The sequence below is a fragment of the Grammomys surdaster genome, unplaced genomic scaffold (assembly GCF_004785775.1).
Source record: "Grammomys surdaster isolate TR1022 unplaced genomic scaffold, NIH_TR_1.0 257, whole genome shotgun sequence".
Lineage (NCBI taxonomy): Eukaryota > Metazoa > Chordata > Mammalia > Rodentia > Muridae > Grammomys > Grammomys surdaster.
This window is the reverse complement of record NW_021604698.1, coordinates 4,569,680-4,591,137: the sequence shown is the minus strand read 5'-3', so window position 1 is coordinate 4,591,137 and position 21,458 is coordinate 4,569,680. Positions and strand designations below refer to the sequence as shown.

Below are 21,458 nucleotides of genomic sequence, written 5' to 3'. Positions count from 1 at the left end.
GCTTATTGGTTAAACCCTTGGGCCAACCCATCTAGATACCTCATTAGCATGGAGAGCTCTGTGCTTTGGCTAGTGGTCACGACCCTCATGTGGGGTGTCATGGTCAGGTGTTCCAAGACAGGAACTGGATAGGGAGTAGATGAAATGTCTACTGTTTTTAGATACGAGAAATACCAGGGTTTTTAAATCAACTCAGTCTCCCCAGATTTTTGCCTGGTAACACGGTTCTACTTTTCTCCATAATACATTTTAAAATTTTATTATATAGATTGAAGGTTGAAAGTTATGAACTAGTCACTGAGATTATTGTCATCTCAGTATGGGGCTCCATACTAGGGAAGCTAAGAGTAAGAAGAATAAATAAGAAGCTACACCTCCTATGATACTTGGCCCCCTGTGAAAGGAGGACCACTCTTTTCTAAAACCCATAAAGAGGCTGTGTTGCACAGCCTTGTTGGACACTCAGGGTTTGTCATCCTATGCATTAATGCAGCTGTGGCAGAGGCTACTAGTCATTTAAGGCCTTAAACATCTCTTCTCATCGTATGATGACAAGATCTCTCCTCATGTCTTGCTTTGAACTCCAGAGATGTCCTGATGCTATGGTGCCATGGGCCAACACCCATCATGTACCCATTGCAATGCCCTGGAACATTTTGGATCTCTCTGTGTGGCATAGAATAGGCAATAGATGAATGTTTCTTTTATTTTCTTCCTCAGGACAGATAGCTTTAGGGACTTTTGTGGTAAGGTTTCCCTGAAGGTTTGAGGCATTGGAACCTGTTGTCAATTCAGTGGCAATGGATAGAGATGTTTTGCTTCTTTTCCTTCTCATTAAAATCACTTGACAAAGAAGGTACATGGCTATGTTTTCTCATTGACTCTACTTTCAAGGGCTCTAGATTAAGATCATAGGACAGAAGAAGGAAATGACTTGTTAAGGAGGAGGGGGGTGTTGGGCTAATGGAAATCCTTCCACCCACAAGGAAAAATCTGAAACAATCACTTTCTTTCTAATAGGGAAAATAATAGAGCTATACTTGGGATGAGTAATAGAGAGACTTTTCTTTAATGAAGCTAATTCTTAGACACTAAGAAATGTTTAAAAAAACTTCAATAATATTTTTTATTGATCATAAGAGAGATGGAGATAAAATCAGGAGGTAGAGGATCAGTCATAACAGGATAAGGGCCTTCCAAATCATCAAAGACTCCAGCTGGTGTTGGATCACATGAGGATAAAGTACTGTCTGAGCAGAGACAATGGAGGTAGGGAAACCTCTTTTAGTATCATGTGGTTGACTGTATAAAACTACTTTTATGAGACTATTGAAGACTAAGTGGGGATTGGGAACATACTTTTTATACTCCAGTTTTCATGGTTTTGCATCTGATATAATTACTTAATCTCAACTAAGGGAAGGCATATTGCATGATGAGAATAGGGAGAGAACTGTGGCCATAAACTATTTTCTTCTACCATAAATGCACATGAGTCTGTCCTTATCACTTCAGACAGGTACTAGTGCCATCGAGGGGAAGTCAGGCTGTGAACTGCATGCATACGCCTGGCCTTTGGGTAGATCATAAGGGTTTCTCTTGTTCATAATTCTAGCTACTGCCCCTCCTAAACATCTATCAGCGGCTTTTACCCTACATTAGGTCTGTAGTTTTTTCCTGTTCTGAACTGTCATAGCTATGCACCTCATCACTACTGGTGGCCTTTGCTTTAAGAGGCTATTGTACCTTTTTGGTAGCAGTCATTTCTATAGAAACCAAAAGATGGTTCTGGCTTGAGCACCCTGTGGTGGTCTTTTTATGAGACAGGGATTATCTGCTACTAGACTACTGAAGCTGCACATAAGGCCCATGCTCCCTGAAGAAGAGCTCAGAAGAGTTTGAGATAAATGTGCCTCCAGCCATGGAGCATCCATCAGCATCAGCATCAGGATCCTTCTGACTGCATGACTTTGCGTTGTTTATAATGACTCCAACAATCCTGGGAAAGTCGACATAGGCTCTATCAATGAGATGTGTTCACACTATTCTCTTTGGAAAGATAGCTGGATTTCCTTCAGTGGAAGTTAGGTTTGTTGATGATTCTTTGTTTGTAAAGCAGGATGGGACTAATAAGTACAGTATGATCCAGAAAGCACACTTCATTGTTAATTCTAAAGCCACTATAAGGCCTTCCAAAGGACTTCCTTCTTGGAGTTGTACTTCCTGCCCAGCAGGTGAAGAGCTGAATCATAACAACACAGTGGAAAGGGAGGAGCAAAAAGTGAAGGCTTATATTTCCTTTGGAGGGACACAGCTCCAGTCATACCTGCTAAACTGTTCCCATCACCATCAGAAAGCAACAAAGGTAAAGAGAAATCTTTCTGTACTTTATGAGTAGAATTGTTGTCAGAGGGCAACAAACAAGAGTAAAAGGTGACACTTAACAAGTGGGTAGTGAGTCAGATGAGGGGGTAGCTTATTATTTAACTGAATGTGGCTCTTCACTGCCCTTTTGATAAGGTTATTAGCATATTTGAATATCATTGAAAATGTTCATCGTAAAACCATTAATTCAGCTAACTATATTTCATTAATCTGATTGTTTTAGGGGAGAAAGTATGATTATATTTTCTATTTAGTATTAATTCTAATTCTTTAGATAAAGATTATCACTTTGTCTCTGTGATATTTCTCTGTGTGTGCATATGGAATCGTGTGTGTGTGTGTGTCAGTTTGTCTGTGTGTCTGTGTGCATGTGTGTGTAAATTTCTCTCTGAATGTGTATGTCTGTGTGTGTTTGTGTCTATACCTATCGGTACATTCCCTGTCCCCCCACCCCCGTGTCTTTCTCTGTCTATGTATCTCTCCCTCTCCCTCTCCTCCCCTCTCTTTCTCTGTAGGTAGGGGGATCTGTGTCTGTGGGTTTTTCTGTGTGTGTGTGTTTCTTTGTGTTTGTGTCTATGTGCGTGAGTTTCTCTGTGTGCACTTTTACCAGGCACTGCCCAGATTGTAAGAAGCTGAGCTCTTTGTCATATATGTGCTCTGAAAGAGCTGGCCAAGACTGTCTCTCTGCACAGTCCTATTTCTAATACATGGTCCCCTCCTGACATTTCCTGAATAGAATCATCTCTTCTTGAATCCAATTTTTTAAACCTAAAAAGGACAAGAGGCTCAGGAATCTTTCTTTGCTTCCTTTTCTCCCACAGCTACCTTTAGATTACACATTCTACTTTCCTGGCAGATGTTTCTTGTCCTAAAATATAGGCAGAGAAGTACAGAGATGTTCAAGGAAGCTTTGTAAAATTCTCTCCTTCTTTTCAAATTCCACTGCATCTTCTTCCATGAAGCTCCCGGCTTTTCCTTTGCAGATCAGTTCGGCCATCGTAGGATCTACACATGTTTTCCAGGATTCATCTGTTTTCAGACTTTTACCCAGTGTGTTCTTCTTTGTGTAAATTGACTGGTCAGTCTTCATTAGTGTGGAAGTGGTAAAATATTCAGTGTTATTTTCTCTAGAATATATTTGTTCTGGGGCAAACATGAAGACATTGATAAGTTCATAAATTTATTTTTTTCCCTCAAGGAATGCTAATTCTAGTGATAAACCCCAACGTATTCACTGGACCAAAATCCGTAATTCAGCCACACATTATTTGGTTATACAAAGACAATCACCCAGATGTAGAAAGAATGTTAGTAAAGGCTAGAGCATAAAAATAATCGAATGCAATTTTGAAACTAGAACTGTTGTAAAAGATTTGTGCTTCTAGCTATAAAGGTAGTGTTCTAGCGAATGAACTGTGATTATAGACATCGTGAATGCTGCATTATAAACCTGCAGACAACAAAGCTCATGACATTATTGTAATTATAAATTTCCAACATCTTTATAAATATGAACTCGTCATTTTGGTTCCTTGTATGATGTGCAGCCATATTCAGCTGTGAGGTCAGGCAAGCTGCACTGTTTATTTACTCGTACCTGTTGAAGTTAGCTGCTAATGCTGTTGCATTATTTAATAGCATGTGGCAGTGATTGGGCGAAGCAGGAGGCTCAGGAGAGATGGACCACAGTTCCAGTCCTAGCAGTATGCAATCTCTCAAGCTCCCAGTGCATCCTCTGCAGAACTGTAGAGGCATAGCCCATTCTTGAAGACTAAAGACTTTGAATCCTGCACATATAGTACTCGGTGTGTACGTGGAACTGTGATCCAATCACTTTTCTCAAAGGCATTTTAGTGTAGGTGTGTAAACAGGGCATATGAAGATGTTCTTCACAGTACTTCTTATGATGTTGTGATGCAGGGTGCTATTGAAGAGTCAGTCCCCAGGGAGTAAATAGGCTAACATATGACGAAAATACAAGAATTCCCTGGCAGAGGTGATATATCTGGAGCAACACGGATACATCCTAAATATATAGTACTAATGAAGAACAAACTACTTAACAGAAGATTGTTTATGAAAGCCAAAAAGTATATGACCCAACAAATTGATATTTTACAAGAACACCTACAAATAAAGGGTATCGTCTAAAGAAATGAAAAGTATGGTCTGAGAGTAGGGTAAAAGAGAGTGAATTAGCTTAAAGTGGTAAATGAAGAAGAGAGGGACCTGTGTAGCCCAGAGTGCTGGCTCCCAGGGGCAGAGGGTTGATGCTTTGAGCTTTTCTATTCATTATTATAAAGAAATAAACAGTCAGAGTTTAAAAAAGTACAGAACACAGTAAGTGACACTACTGTATTTTAAAGTCTTTTAAGAAGCCTAGCAATTGCAGGGTTCTGTGACTGCTTTATAATCAAAATGGCATAAATTTAAAAAGTTACATTTACTTGAAACTACATCCTAGAATGTGGTTTCACCCAGTAACTCCACCCAGTACAGAGAAGAATGTAGTGTGGAGATAGGCCAGCTTGGATGGACCTCAGTACTGGGTGGACTTTTATTATTAAGATTACCAAATAAGTGTTTTCCAAGAACACTATTATAGATGTTATGGAGAGCTGTATTAAGATTAAGCTGAAGGACAGCATCTTGCTCTGAAGACTTGGGCTGCATGGTGACACGAGTTCAGCAAAGCCCCTTGAAATATTTTTGTTTTTAAAAAAAAATCAAAAGGAAAGTCAGGCTTGGCTCTAGGGTGTCATGCTGGGTGGTGTCAGAATTAAAGCACACAGCATCTAGTGCATAGAAATGGATTTAGAGTGACCATTGTTAATTGCAGGATGAGGTGATCGTCACTGGCACTGTGTAAATGCCATGGCTCATTGTTTTGAAAGTCCACAGGTGACACATTTCGTTTTGCTTCTCGGTTGCCTGACAGCATGTGGTTGAGCCACAGGCACCCCTCCCTCTCTCAGTCCTGAGGACCATGTGCCATCAGTTCTTTATGACAGTCAGAACACAAAGCACTGAGCTTTGAAAGGGGGCATGGCATACATTCCTAAATCAGTGACACACAAGGTCACACCCCAGAGAATGCACCTCCGATGAGCTCAGGTCAAATGGGCATGGCTGAAAATACACATTAGTGACTACGATCGATGGACAGAAGCAGGGAGGAATACTGATGGTTTGCTACACTGTCCTGGGGAACATGTGCTTGGTTTAGTGTTCGAAAAGCATGTGGAAGTATATGTGAGAGATAAGGGGTAAAAGAATGAAATGTTTTCAGACCTGTGAGGGTCTAACTAAAATACATAGATGCTTTAGAAAACTATGACTTTTCCTAAGTGGGCCTGTTGATCTTAGAGGACAAGTGGGCGTAAACTGATTTCCTGAAGTAAGCAGTGATGCTTTTAGCTGCAAGTAGCCACAGAAGACTCAATTAAAATGTTTCCTTTACAAAGCAAGAAAAGCTCTCATAAGACATGACAAGAAATGCCAAATCAGGGTAGATCCAAGCCTGTTAATCCACTCACTCAGGTGTGAGTCATTAAGGACTCATATTTCCCCCATCTTTCTCCTCAGGCACACTGAGTTTTTCTCTTTGACTAGTTAGTTACCTCATGGTTGTGGAAAGCTATTCAAATGGTAGCCACATGGAGACAGGGCAGCTCTGAAAAAGGAGATTCTCCTATGGGTCTCTTACTGACCATTTTCCAGAGAAAAGATTTCCTTAGCAAGGATTCCAGAAGTTTCTGAGTCCTAAGCCACTCACTGACAAGGAATGCAGAACTGTTTTAATTGGTTTAGGCAATTAAGACTTACCTCTTGGGACCAGGAAGCTTAGTCTTCTCTTAAGCACACATGGAATCTACATCACAGCCAGCCTTCTTGCTGACTGCTGGGTAATTAACATTTAAAATGTGCTATCCAGAAACCAGGGGAGGGGAGGCAGTAAGCAGAGAATGAGAAAAAATCAGAAAGGAGGGCAGATGGGAAGAAGGTCACAGTCATGGAGATGGTATATGCTAACTAGATTACCTGGTAGCTCAACTCCATAGGAGCTCTCTGGGCAGCGACTTCTCAGTGGGATATGTTTGCTTCTAACTGCACATCTTACTTGTCTCTGCCCCACTTGCATGGCATTTGGGTTCCCACTTTGTTTTCTGGATCTATATATATATATTTTCCTTCATGTTGGTCTCTTTTCAACCCTTTGTTTTTCTCATGGATATTCTGCCTACTTGCACGTTTCTGGAAAACTCTCCTACTCTCCAGCAGGCGGTGCCTCTCAGGGTAGATCTGCTTCCCTCCTCTGCACTTCCACTGACTTCTGTGCATATCTACATGTTGCTGTACTTACTGGATTAAAATCCCATCTTTTCACATATGTTTATGAGGGGCATCTATATGTCCATCAATGAGAACAAAAGGGAATCCATGATTTGATGGAGCCAGATATCTAGGGAGTTGATCAGATAAAATCAGCGGCATGTGTAGTGAGTCAGGTGATATGTTCTAGGAAGATAAAGAAACTGAACAGCTATAATGTAGGGATGTGGCTGGGTTTTCAAAGGGAATGGCCAGGGAAAGGCTTACTGATGCAGTGTATTTCTGAATAGAAAAAGGAATAGAGTATTAGAGTGAGCCTTCTGAGAACTTGTGGGAAGAACAGCTCAGAGGAAGGATAACCAACGTAGACAGCCCGAGATGGAAATGCTTAGCATATTAGATGAAAGGAAAATCTAAAGTATTGAGAGTCATGCAATATGGCAGAGATGAAGCCTGAGAAGGCCAGGGTCAGGTCAGGGAACTGCCATGCTGGTTATGGTAAGGCTTTGGCTTCTCTTTGAGAATGGTACTGTACTGAAGATGCTGAGTACAGAAGAACAGGGCACCTGACCTTTAAGTAACACTGCTTCTGCCTCTCAAGAAAACACAACAGGGGACATAAAAAAAATGAAGATGGTAACTAGGTGTTTCAATATTGTCAGGAGGGAGGAGGGAAGCTTTGACTAAAGAGGTAAAATCAGAAAGAGTGACAGTATTTTTAAAAGTAGTGGAAAGAAGATATTTTCATAGACTGAAGGGGAATAAGAATGAGAAAGTATTAAGGAAGAATATCCAGGTTACTAGGCTGAAAATTGGAAAAGTGGAACCGGGAGTTCTACAAATGAGGAAAGGTGTGATGGAGGAGGCAATGTGGAGGGCTGAGGAGCCACGCCTTTGCTCTCCATCATGTCAGATCTGAAGGACCCCTCAGACTTGTAAGTGAAGATATCAAGTATGTGGTTGTGTTTGTCAGTCTAGAATTGAGGAGTGGCATAAATTTAAAACAAAATCAGCATTTTTTTTTTGCTGTAACCAAACATCTAGAGAAACAAATGTAAATATAAGAAAAGATTCTATTTAGCTTGTAGTTTCAGAAAGCTCATTCTAACATAGTGAAGGAATGATGGAATAGAACAAATTATAGAGGAAACAAAGAAGAGGCAGAGAGGGAGAGGGGCAGGAACAGGGAGAGGAAGAGGGACAGGGAGAGGGAGAGAGAGAGAGAGGGTTAGGGAGAGGGACAGGGAGAAGGAGACAGAAAGGGACAGACAGGGACAGGGACAGGGAAAGAAAATGAATAGCTCCAAGTACATAAACCTAGTGATACCATTCCTCCAGACAGATTCTACCTAACATTGCCAGAACCTCTCTCAAAATAGTTTTACCAGCTTGAGACCAGATATTCAGTTCATGAGTCTATGGGGCACATTTTATATTTGAATTCTAGCAAGGACCGATCAGGGTGTTGGTGATAAGTGAACCTGAGTTGGGATGAGGCCACCTGGGGTGTGGGTGTAAGGCAGGTAAGACTCTGGTCTGAAGCTTGATGAGTTATGATGAATGGTTGCTAGCAACGGAGAAAGATCCTGAATGTGAGGCTGAGGGGTTACCCAGGAGGCAGGCAGCGGTGTAAGAGACTGACTACCAGGAAGACAAAGCAAAGAAGTATTTGTTGACAACAAACCCTGTAAAGAATGATGTCTCCTTGTTGCTAGGAACTACTCTTGACGCTTGCTGTTTCTATAGCTCCATTCTCCCTGGTGCTCCATCCGTGTCTGTAGGATTAGATTTTCTTTCCCCATATGCCCTTTCCCTAAAATAACGCACACTGAAGCATCAACCTTTTTTCTCTAAGGTTTTTCCTTTTCTGTTCCTCTCCTGATATGGCTCTGACTGGGTCACCTTCCTAGCTTTCCTTCACATTCTTGGAAGAGTACCAAGAAAGGGATAAAACTGTGGCAGGTGGCAGGTTGTTTGTGTGAAACTGAGTGGAGAACTGATACCCTCCTCTTGTGAGGTTCTGAACAGGAGCAGTGTGGTGGGAAAACAATTGTTTGTCTGAGTCTGCGAAGCATAAGCATTTAGTACACATACTCCTGTAAAAGAGATATTTTAAAGCATAGAAAGTAAGCACACAAGGACTAAAGTATTTCTGCTTTACTTGTAGGCATTGTTTGGGATAAAATGGATCCCATCACCACAGCAAATACTGAATTTTGCCTTGATGTGTTCAAAGAGCTGAGTAGTAGCAATGTGGGAGCCAACATCTTCTTTTCTCCATTCACTACATTTTATGCTTTAAGCATGCTTCTCCTGGGGGCCAGGGGAAAGAGCGAGGAGCAAATGGAAAAGGTAATATGAAGCAGAACACCTCATGAAACCAGACATTTTCCCGTGCTCCATCTTGTCTGATAAACCTCAGCCATTTTCATTAAAACAAATATATTGTGTAATGAAAAGGCATACTTAGGTAAGTCATGCTTATTAGAAAGGCACAAGTTTTAAATAATGGAGTGTAATGTAAATCAGTGCAGTACATATAGCTGCTTTTATATCAAATTCATTTCTTTAGTAACTTTTTTCAGTTTTTCCATGTTATTTTTTATTTGCATTGCATCCCAATAGCAGCCCCTTCCTTCATCTCCTCCCAGTGCTACCCTTGCAAATCCCTCCCCTATTACTCTTCCCCTTCTCTTCAGAGAAGGGCTTGCCCCAGTTGGATATCACCTCACCCTGGGACAACTAGTCCCATCAGGACTAAGAACTTCTTCTCCCACTGAGGCTTAACCAGGCAGTCCAGGTAGGGGAAGGTGATCTAATGGTAGGCAACTAAGTCAGAAACATCTCCCACTTCAATTGTTAGGGAACCCATATGAAGACCAAGCTGGATATCTGCTATAAGAGTGTAGGGGACCTAGGTCCATCCCCTCCATGACCACATATAATGTTACTATTTTGGTAACTTGAACATAATAGAGAATACATGTTTGGTACTATTCTTTTAATCTAAAAATTTAAACCAAAAACCCTTAAAAGATTTTAAATACATTTAAAAAAAGGAATTTATTACCAAATGTATTCATGCCAACCCTGTTAGCAGGCAGATATTGTTATTCCCAGTTTACATCCAGAGGAATGGTGACATGTCACATGACCCTGGCTGCAAGATCTTTACAATCTATGAATTTCTACTATTCTGAATGTCTAGAAAATATCTCTTGATGATTCTTAGTATAGTTGCTTGTTTTGCTGTTACTTTACTGGGAAACTGTTATGTTTCCAGGGCTCCCTATGAGCCGTGTTCTAGTTAAAAGCCTGAAGAGTAGGAAGAAGGTTGAGAGGCCTGCCATAATAGAGTTCTGCTCCTAGAACCTGGTGAACTATGGACCGGGGGCAAGGGTGCTTGTCATTTCTTATCTAAGCTTTTCTAACATCAAATTAAGGTGATAGAGTTTACCTGTGCAGTTGTCAGGAGGGTTAAGTAAGACACTGGAGGACTTAATTCAGGACCTGGAACATTATAGCATTAGATGTTATCTATTGATACTCGAAATATGAATACAGATATAGAAATATGAATACAGCTCTCAGATCTAATAGATCGTACATTCCTTTTGTGGCCAGTTGATCTCTTTTCTTTTCTCAGGTACTCCACTATGACAACTTTTCAGGATTCTTAAAAGCGAGGATGAAAAATTCTTCTGAGGTATGCTGCTATCAGTGCTTCTATCCATCTGAAGTACTCTCAGCATTACACACCAAGAAGTCATCCACCAGTCTGGATGAGTGGAGTCCTCTCTTGGGGCCAGAAGGAAGCCAGCTCTGTCCTAGGGTCCTCTGTTAATGTTCCCAATAATCACGGAAGAGTGTTGAATTTAGTCCAGGGTGATAGAGATAAAGCCTCTCTATACAGTCTTTCAATCCAGCCATTGTCATTCAGACTGTTTTGCTCTGTGACCTTGTCTGCTGTTGATGCTGCCAGTTTCACCCAGGCACTGTTGTTTTGTCATTCCACTGAAAGTCACTGAGAAATGACTGGCTTTTAATTACATACTGTCCCTGATACAGCCCCATCCACATGTTCTGAGACAATAGTACCTAGTTATCCTCAAAGGGGTATTCACTCATTTACATAGAATACTCTAGATAGTATTTTTAGTAGTTCATGGGTATATGAATAAATGTGCATACATACAGATAGAGACATAGACACAGGCTCATTGACAGACACGTAAACAGACATAACTGAAACCTCAGAAACCTTACTTACTAGGAACCATTATTCAGGAAACGTAATCATTGCATTTTTGGCATCTATGAATTCTTAATCATTAGTCATATGTATTACAGTTGCAAACTTAGCAGAACTGCTACTATACAGAATAAGCGAATGTACTAAATCTTGTTAGTGAAGGTTGAAGTATTGGTTTAAGTAGTCATTCAGAAAATGAGACCTTGCTTGGGTGTGTTGATTCATACCTGCAATTTCAGCACTTAGGAGGCAGAGGCAGGAGGATTGTTGCCAAGTTCAATGCCAGACTTGTATACATAATGAGTTTGAGTCAGGCCTATCTAGCAACGTCATTCCCTAGTTAGGAAGAAAGGGTCAACAGCAATCTAAGAGGAACAAGATGGTAATGTGGAAGAAAATATGACCACAGTGCATAGAACACATACACACACACATATACACATGCATACACACACACACACACACACACACACAATATAGGTAACAAACTGTCAAAAATATAAAAGAAAAGACCAAGAATTGAAAATAGAAATATAAATATACACATAGTAGCAAAAATTGCATTAGAATCTCTTTGTCCATGAAAACTTAAGTTTTTGAATTAAACTATTAGGATCACCAACTAAGGATACATGGTTGACTGAGATCATTTTGCTAAGGGAAATCAAGTTCATCTTGTGCTCACTGCTGTCTATTGGAAGGCAAACATTTTGCTCTGCAGATACTGTGCTTTTTATTGTTTCTAACTCTTCAGTGGCCAGAAAGCAATCATGTGTTTTCTCTGTTCATCACTCCCAGTGCAGCCAAGGTGGAAGGATGCATCGTGAGTTCAGAGCCCTGGTACCTCACATTAACCAACAGAACTCCCTCAGCATTGCTAATAGAATCTACGGGTCGAAGGCAATCGAATTTCACAAGGTGAGCACACATGGCACCCTCTGAATTTCATATAGAAGATCCTGCAGACATTCTAAGAGCCTTCTAGTCTGACAGAAGCTCACAATGTGCTCTGTTGAGTTCCTGTGGTGATGGAAGTCATGGACTGTGTCCTTTGAGCTGCTATACTTTCTCTCCTCTTTGCCTCTCCCAAACACTGACCCAAACATAAGAGTAGATAACTGTTGATTTAGAGTGGTGGTTTTAATTTTTTCCAGAGGAAAGAAGGAAGCCATTTAACCACTATATTTAACAAGTTTTCTTGTAAGACTCTTGCTCTTTACTTTAAAGAGGAAAATGTAGGGACAGGCAAAAAGAGTGCCCATTGCCCATTGTATGAAATTCATCATGTTGACTTGAATGCGCTGCTGTAAGAAAGCCTTCGATATAATGAGAAAACCAATGTTTATGGACATTTTTATTTTTCGAAATCCTTGGATTTAAAGACAAGTGTTCACAGATATTATTCTACTTTAGCTACTGACAGCAGCAGATTTTTGTTTCTGTGTTAGGACTTTAGAACATTCTACACTGTAAGGGTTTTGTGTGTGTGTGTGTGTGTGTGTGTGTATGTGTGTGTGTGGTATATGTTTGGTGTGTGTGGTGTGTATGTATGTGCATGTGTGTGTGTGCGTGCGTGGTGTGTGTGTATGTGTGTATGTGTCTGTGGTGTGTGTGTGTTGCTGCAGGAGTACCTGAAGCACGTGTGTGTATGGAAGTCAGAGGACTGTTTTGTGTGTCAGTTTTCTCTTTCCATTTTTTTCTAAAAACAAGGTCTTTTCCTTGTTGCTTACCACTGCTTATGGCCAGCTATCCTGCTCCCAGGATTCTCCTGTCTCTGCTTTCTGTCTCCTGTAGGAGAACTAGAGTTACAAGTGTGTGCTGCCACACCTGACTTTTACATGGGTCTGGTGATGTAACTCAGCTCCTCACACTTGCATATGAAGTAATTTACTCACTGTGCTGTCTACTAAGACCCTTTCTTGCACTATTTTTCTGCTGCCTCTCAATTGTTCTTTCTTTTACAGCAATACGTAAGATGTTGTGAGAAACTGTACCAAGCCAAGCTGCAAACTGTTGATTTTGAACTATCTTCAGAAGAGGCAAGGAAAAGTATTAATACTTGGGTTGAAAATAAAACTAATGGTAAGGATGATTGTATGTGTGTGTATGTGTGTGTACATGTATCTGTATGTGTACAAACTTTATGCTCCATTGACAAAAATCTTGCCTTGCTATGCTTACAAGGAAGCTGAAGTCAACTAAAAAGGTGAAGACTAGTTAGTGTCTTAGTTAAGGTTTTACTGCTGTCAACAGATACCACGATTGTTGGGCTTTGGTGACTGCGTGGGCATGGGTTCTGCGGATTGAGTTGTGAGTCCCTTGTCTGCCCCCTCCAGGCAGCTGGAGCTGGGGCTCAGAAAGGCAGAGGCATGGAAATTTGACTGTGTTTACTCCACGATGCGCTGGGCTTCTCTCTGGGGTGGAGAGAACACAGTCTGAAGTCCCATGGGGGCAGAGCTCTTGGGTTAGAGATCCCTGGGCCAAGGCAGCCGGTTGGGAACCGACTGGTCTCGAACTCTGGTGGTGCCCTGAGGGAGTGAGACTCTTGGTCACGACTCACTTGGCTGGCTTGGCTAGCTCACTTGAGTTGGTGGAGAGGTTGTCAGTTGAAGACCTTTTCCATGGTTTCCTATGGTGGGCCCCAAAGAAGAGAGGTAGTCCAGGTCTTAAGATATAGTCTTAGGATATTTCTTGTCCTGTTATTAAATGGATGGAGCTATACTCCATGTTCTCAGGGTGGGCCTGAGGTTAAATACCTTTTGTAAGGAGGAGGGTCTAGGAAGGAATGCTTAATTGGCTACGCTCTCTGGCATTTAGGTATCTCATGAATATGGAGATGTCTTGAGGCTCTGTGGCCTGTAGTCACGCCCTCTATCTGTGCTATGTGACCTATGGCCACAAACCTCTCTTTGGGAGGGGCTATAGAGGGCTATGGCTATGTGAAAGCAGCCAGGGTTCCCGGGAGCAAGGCCTACCATCCCTGCCAGACTAACCAGGTATTCAGCTGCTTCTCACAGCCCACTCCCCCACACATGACCAAAGCAATTCTTATAAGGACAATATTATTTAATTTAATTTAATTTAATTTAATTTAATGCCCATAGTGACACACTTACTCTAACAAGGCCACGCTTCCTAACAGTGTCACTCCCTGGGCCAAACATACAAATAATCACAATAATATGAAGTCTAAATGCAATGAATAATTTAGAACATACTTAAGAATATATCTTACAATCATTTGTCCTATGCCAAGAGACTCTGGGAAAGAAATGAATACCCTTTCTACTTTAAAGAAATGTCATAAAGTTAGCAATTTTTACTAAAATTAATTCTCTCATTCATTCAGAAACATATTTTGAGCATCTTTGTATATCTATTGCTATAATATAATTATGGTGTAGCCTCAAGATTATAATGAAAATGAAACTCTTCACAGGACTATTGCTGGATGCTTGAGCCTCCTTGTGCTTCCTGTCCAGTGACAAGTTACATTCCAAATTTCTAGGTCGCAATGCACTGGAAAGCACTGGGGTACCTGGATGTTTAGCATTTGTTAGAATATTTACAAAGCAGACAACTTCTAGTACCTTCCACATTTCCGATTTCAAATATGCCTTTAAATGATCTTTGTAATATACTACTTTGTATTTGTCCTACACTAGTTCTCTACTTCGAGGGTAAATGACCCAGAATGGGATGCATGGCTTAACATCTGCATTTGGATGAAGAGTCAGGGTGACTATCTGTGTAATTCTAAATAGTCTTGTCTGTAAAGCAAATTTCAGGACAGCCTCATCTACACAACAACCTCTAAGTCAGCCTGGCCTACACGGGACAGCCTGGTTTACACACTGAGTTCTAGGACAGCCTGGTCTAAACAGTGAGTTCCAAGGACAGCCTGGTTTAAACAGTGAATCTCAGGACAGCCTAGTCTTCAAAGTGAGTTCCAGAACAACCTGATGTAAACAGTGAACTTCAGAATAGCCTGCTGTACACAGGGAGTTTCAGGACAGCCTGGGCTACAATGACTATTATGCAGACAACCCTTTTTAAATTCAGTGGGTCACATATACAAAGCAAGGAATCCAGGAAGTGGACTTATTGTATCCGAATGTCATTTCAGTGAGAATGAGAGACAGCTTGAAGGAGATTTGTAGAGTAAGAAAGACAAAATTTTATTTTATATATGTATGGAGCTATTAAATAAGAAAAAATAAAAAATCACCACTATAAACACAACAAAACAAGCAAACAATCAAAAACAGTTAAACAAGCAGGGCTGGGAGATAACCTGTCAATACAGAGCTCATACTTGTGCATGAAGACCTATGTCTGATGCCCAGGAACATGTGTAGAAAGAGCTATGTGTGGCAATACATGCCTGTAATCTTCCTGCTGGAAAGCTGAGACAGGAAAAGTTCTGGGGCTGGTGCTGGCTCATCCAGAGTAACGGAGCTCTGAACAGGAGTTTTCAAATTCCAGGTTCCCTTGATAGAACAGAAACCGTGTGTATTAAGTGCTTTTACCTGCTAAGCCCCAGGTTCTCAACCTTCCTAAAGCAGTTCTTCCTAATACAGTTCTTCAGGATGTGGACTGTACTATTTTAGGACCATAAAATTATTTCGTTGCTACTTCATAACTGTAAATTGGGTATGTTATAAATCATAATGTAACTAATATACAGGATATCTGATATGTGACACCCAAAGGGGTCATGACCCACAGGTTGAGAACCACTGTGCTAAGCCATCTTGTTCACTTGAGGGAGGGGGATCTTTTAAACGTAAGTATGGAAGTTAATAATGGACAATAATGTGTTAAATATGAATAGTATAGGATAAACTGAGCCATCCCTAAGACATTACTCCCTAGATCAGAAGTTCCTGTGACCGGAACTAGATCTAGAGTGAGGAATGGGAGTTCTTCTGGAACATCAAATTTAAAATTAGTGAACAAATATGCAAATATCTATTATCAGCAAGTTAATCCAAATAAAAATGTCTATTCTTTTGTTGTTTTACTCCAAGGAAAAATCAAAAACTTATTTGAAAAGGGTACAATTGACCCATCCTCGGTCATGGTCCTAGTGAGTGCTATATATTTCAAGGGACAATGGCAACATAAATTCCAGAAGACAGAGACGGTGAAAGCCCCCTTTCACATGGGTGTGGTAAGCATTTCACTTTCCAGACTTTTGATAAGGTTTTGTAAAATGCAGTATTAATTTAAGGAAAGTTTAGAAAGATTGCATGAAAACATTGCTGTAGGTCGCTGATGGCTTTTCATTTTCAAAATGACAATAATTAATTAACAATGAGCAATTTCAAAATAACTTTCTCACTGGACATGAGACTGGACAGAGACTCCCTGAGGAGTGGAAATCTTTTCCTTTCCTAGTGTTCAGTCCCTGAAGTCCTGATGTTTTGAACTGTGGTTACTTCTTGTGGCAACTCATAAAGCCGTGCTTTTGTCTTAGAGAGTATACACATGACTTAGGAGAGATAACGGGTGAGCCTGTCATTTGACTTTCCACATGAATCATTTTAGTTAGAGATTAGTGTTATAACTGAAAGACTCAAATAGTTTCCATAGTATTGTTGTTCTATAGTCTCCAACTTTGACTTATTTTAGGATTAAAAAATTGATAACCTGAGCAAAGAAATGCAATAAAAATGTATAGCTAACATTTTATATTATTAACATTATATTTTACAGTGATAACACCAATAATCATGTTAGAAAAATAAACTATACCTACATATCTACTCACATGTTATTGTACAATTTAATTATAATCTTTTTTTTAAAATAGGGTAAAAGTGCGGTTGTAGACATGATGTTTCAGACTGGAACATTTAAGCTGGCCTTCATAAAGGAGCCACAGATGCAAGTCCTTGAGCTTCCCTATGTCAACAACAAGCTAAGAATGATCATCCTGCTTCCTGTAGGCACAGCCAGTGTGAGCCAGGTAAAAGGCTGACAATGTCAGCTTGCAGCTAACACGTGTGTATGGTGTGTGCATGCATGCATACATGTGTGCATGCATGAGTATGAGTGCATGTGTGCCTGTGCATGTTTTTACTTTTTGTGTGTGGCCTGTGTTGTCTGTAGAGCCAATTGCTGACTCAGGACTAATCTCAGTGGTCTTTCCCCAGGAGCTGAGCACTAAGTATGATCCCTGCCCTTTAGTACTCAGGCAAGCCAAGCTCTTCGTTCATCGAAAAAGTCATGTAGGTTCCCCATGTCACACAATATAAATGATGCACGTACTGCTCATGAGACACTTAGTGTCTCATTGTTCTGTAGTAATGAAATGTGCTGTTGGTCCCAGACCCTAGAAATCTAATGAAGCCTTGTTACTTAAGGGGCAGTTTTCTGCTGTAACTAGAGGATACACTCACAGGCTAACCATTTTTAACATCCTGAATTTGTAAGGAAATAACACCATAACCAGGAAAGAAAGGAGCTAGGATCTAGTCATGAGCCAGTGGTAGCAGGAATTTGGGTTCAGTCACTTCTTCCTGGTTGTAGCTGAAGGTTCTTAGCATCAAGAGACCTTGAAAAAAAGATAGGTAGCATCTAACCCCAACCTAGCCATCACCTAGCCAGCACCTCAAGATACACTATAAAACAAAGTTTCTTAGGTGAACAGCTATGGCTCTGGGAGCCTGCAGAGGCTGGTTTCCACAGTAGGATGGCCATAGTCAAGGTTAGCAAGTCAGCCAGTGTCTAGGGCAGGGCTTACTAGCTTTAGTCATAAACAATTGGCACTGGTGTCTGGGAGGGGAGAGGTGGATGAAAGAGCTGGGTTGGGTTGTTTGCATGCGGCTTAGGGAGTGAGGAAGATGCCAATTCAAAGGGAGCTTTAGTAAGAGAAGCTTAGCTATTACTGTGGGAGCTGTGTGCTTACGGTATGGCCAATGCAGAGGGGAGTAAGGCCTTTGGGGCTTCTGGTCAGCTGGGGTAGAAGATGTTAAAGTCACTTAGCAGTTTGGAAGCAGTTTAATCTTCACATAAAATCATGTGCAAAATAAAATAAATGTATAGATTAGAATGAGGAGGCTGGGGTGGTGTTCCTAGAGAATTATCTCCATGTGAGCTTCACTCAATACATAGAAGAGAGACAGGTGAAGTGAGGGGACCCTCCTGGTCTGGGGAGAGCAGGGAGCACATGTAGGTGTGTGCTAAGTGTGATTCAACTGAGATATGCTTGGTTTTATTGTAAGGAAACTTGGACTAGAACTAGTGAAAGATGATAAAAAGGATTCATTGACAGAAAATCTACCCTTATCTTATAATTTTGTATTATGAGAGTGGAAAAGTAATGAAATGATTTAGACTGTGGGACAAAATGACAAGGAAAAGGACACAGTATGTCATTTGGTGCTGTAGAGGGTTAGCTAGAGAGTACCAGACACTCAAAGGTAGTATTTAAATAACAGACTAAAATGTGGAAGCTTGATATTGTGATGAGAAGTCAGTTTCTGGGACCATTTCAGAAACCTAAGTACGTATGTGGGAGTTGGAGTGCCAGTCAGAAATACTGCAGTAGGCAAACATGCCATGTTCAGCTTCAGAAATACCATAACGGAGAGTAAAGGACATCAGGGAGATTGAAGCCATCAAGAGTAGGACAGAGAGGCATGGCATCTTAGAAGCCAAATGAGAACCAAATTCACAAAGAAGTGTCTCAAAGTTTCAGACAGATTGATCCAGGAAGCAGGTTTAAAATAACGCCAGGGGCAATAAGCAGCGAAGTTTAGGAAAAGGCTAAGTAATGAGGGAATTCCAGACTATACACTGAGAAAGTCAGCGAGGAAATATAGAGGAGAAGTGGGGAACAGAAAAAGAACATGCAGCTAGATACATCCATAGATAGCACATGAGCATTAAAGGTTGAAAAGCTAGCAAGGAAGCTGAGCTATTCATAATGGGAATTAGAAAAACATCTGTTCTACACAGAGGTGATGTGTTTGGCTCACATGTGCTCATCTGTGTTTTGACTCATAGATAGAAAAACACTTGAATGCGAAGACGCTTCGAGAGTGGACCAACTCTTCTAACATGGTGGAAAGAGAAGTGGATGTTCACATCCCTAAATTTAGTCTTTCAGTAAAATATGACCTAAACACCCTATTGAAATCCCTAGGCATGAGGGACATCTTCAACGTGGCCAAAGCTGACCTCTCTGGAATGTCACCGGACAAGGGCCTATATTTATCCAAGGTTGTTCACAAGTCATACGTGGATGTCAATGAAGAAGGCACGGAGGCAGCTGCATCCACTGGGGAGAGTATCTCTGTGAAGCGACTCCCTGTCCCAGTTCAGTTTACAGCCAATTGTCCTTTCCTGTTCTTTATCTGGGATGAGTCTGACAATATTTTATTTGCTGGAAAGTTTGCTTCTCCATAGACAGAGACCATTGTGGAGACCTCAGAAATAGCTAACAAGTACAGGAGCAAAGGGCCTGACCATTTCCATCTCAGCCTTTGTTCATCTGCAAAGCAGGTCTACCATCACCTCAGACTGATCCTGTGAGCTAGTGAGCCTAAGACTCTAGCAGCCATGTTAAAAGATCCATTTATACCAGCGACCTTCTGGATTTCATATCTTTGAGACCTCATCTGAGTACAGAGTGGGATGACTGAGTTAGGAGAGAAGTTTGTAAGGGGCTAGATGTGTTTGGTTATTTTATGAGTGAGATTGTAAATGAGTGATTGTTACAAATCAGATTGAGGCGTCTACTTCAGCTCAACTTTTAAATATAAATTTCCTGCATGCCTATGGATTTCAGCTCAAAATTCTACGTGGATCATAATAAACGGACACAATGCCTTTAACTCTCTGAAGATAAGAATAAACTATATCAGTTAATTAACTGAAGGAAGGAGCTTTCTTATTCAGGAAACATTTCCCTCTTCCCCTTTCTTTCTTTTTATAAAAACAGTTTTGACAATTTACATGTTCATAATGGATTTTGGTCACATTTCATAACCCCTCGCTACTCTCTCTCGTTCCCCTCCCTCTTCCATGGAAACCCTTCTTTTTTCCCCATAATGCCTCTTCTTGCACCAATTCTAGTTTGTGACCTACCAAGTTTAAATGAGGGTTGCTGGCATGAGTAAGTATGGGTGAGAGGTTGTTTACTGAACCATGGGTAACTTATTAGAGACGACACTATTAAAGAAAATGGCATCTTTCTCCTGGTCATTATTGATTATCAATAAGTTCCCCAAGAAGGGTATCTTTGGAGCCCCTTCTCCATTTGTGATGAAGCATCAATGGGCTCAACTTTGTGCTTATTTTGGGCAAGTAACTACAGCTCCTGGGGCCTTCTGAGGGCAATGAGCATGCCATGTCCAGGAGAGATTTCATAGTGTCCCTCCTTGTGCTCTGATTCTTACCCTCTTTCTGCCCTGTCTTCTGCAGTGCTTCCTGATCCTTGGAAAGGTATGATACAGATGTCCTGTTTGGGGCTGAGCCTTCGTAGCCACATGGTCTCACTAACTGTAATTTTCTGACCCAATCATTTATTGGTCAAAATATATAATACATTCTTTCCTCCTTTAAATATCAGCAATTCAGTGACTATAATTCTCAGAGAAACAAAAGATAGACATTAGTTGAATGTTTCCACGTAGAGAGAGCTCCTATATTTTCACTAAAGATAACACAGAGCAATAACCAGATGACAGATGTCACTGTTCCATGGTTCTGACAGGTAACGCTGTGAAATGTAATGACAGGTATATGCAATGTGGCTTTTCCTGGGGAGACTGGAACAAACATCTATCCACCCCAGATCAGGCACAGATGACAGAGCAAGGGAACAATTCCACCAATGTCTAGCTTAGTTAACCAGTGGATTTATTAGGGTTTCTTAGAGAATTATGAGCGGAAGGCTACCTTCATGAGCTGAATTACTCAAAGGCAGCTGTATCAATAAAAAGCCCATGCTAGGGTGGGTGCTAGCTCATGAACACCATAGCTTTGGACCTCCCTGCATGACACTGAGGCAGCTTGGCTGGCCGTTGATATATGCTATATGATGGATACGAATAATGTATTGAGCAACAACAAGAGAAAATGACTCATGCTATCTTTTAGCTTCAGAATGGGGAAAGAATCTCCTCTGTTAGGGGATCTCAGGCTATTTTCCCTTAAGGCTTTCAACTGATTACATGATTTCTACCTATTTGATGGAGATAATCAGCTTTGCTCAATATGTGCTATTTCAAATGTTAACCTTTTGTTAAAAGTATCTTCACAGCAGCAGCATCCCGGCTGATGTATGTCTAAGTCGCTGGGTCCTGGGACCCTGGCAAGTAGACTCACAACATTTAAAAAGTCTTTGAGATTATAGCATCTGCAATTAAGATCACTTGCCGTTCTTTCAGAGGTCATTACTTCAATTCTAAGCATCCAAGCTCGGTAGCCAACAGGTAGGAGAGACTCATTGCCAGCTATGCATTGACAGAGGATTAAT

At 40.9% G+C, this 21,458-nt stretch overlaps 1 protein-coding gene across 2 annotated transcripts; it reads left to right on the top strand.

Annotated features, from left to right (window-relative positions):
- Positions 1 to 1,169: 1,169 nt before the first annotated feature.
- Positions 1,170 to 19,874, top strand: Serpinb11 (serpin family B member 11). 2 transcript variants are annotated; one of them, XM_028775656.1, is made up of 9 exons: positions 1,170 to 1,269; positions 2,235 to 2,365; positions 8,885 to 9,069; positions 10,364 to 10,423; positions 11,768 to 11,887; positions 12,934 to 13,051; positions 16,000 to 16,142; positions 16,785 to 16,940; positions 18,983 to 19,874. In XM_028775656.1, the coding sequence occupies exons 3-9, from the start codon at positions 8,902 to 8,904 to the stop codon at positions 19,382 to 19,384; spliced, it is 1,167 nt and encodes a 388-aa protein (XP_028631489.1). In that variant the 5' UTR covers positions 1,170 to 1,269; positions 2,235 to 2,365; positions 8,885 to 8,901; the 3' UTR covers positions 19,385 to 19,874. The 2 variants fall into 2 exon arrangements, with proteins under 2 accessions (XP_028631489.1, XP_028631490.1); XM_028775657.1 differs by lacking the exons at positions 1,170 to 1,269; positions 2,235 to 2,365; positions 12,934 to 13,051; positions 16,000 to 16,142 and having other exon boundaries at positions 8,902 to 9,069; positions 18,983 to 19,384.
- Positions 19,875 to 21,458: the final 1,584 nt, after the last annotated feature.

What these genes read in the sequence shown, in the direction of transcription:
- Serpinb11 (XM_028775656.1), top strand. Translation starts at nt 8,902, where the DNA reads ATGGATCCCATCACCACAGCAAATACTGAATTTTGCCTTGATGTGTTC. An exon ending in AGGCAATCGAATTTCACAAG is followed by an intron (nt 11,888 to 12,933) that starts GTGAGCACACAT and finishes TTTCTTTTACAG; the next exon opens with CAATACGTAAGATGTTGTGA. An exon ending in CCCCCTTTCACATGGGTGTG is followed by an intron (nt 16,143 to 16,784) that starts GTAAGCATTTCA and finishes TTTTTAAAATAG; the next exon opens with GGTAAAAGTGCGGTTGTAGA.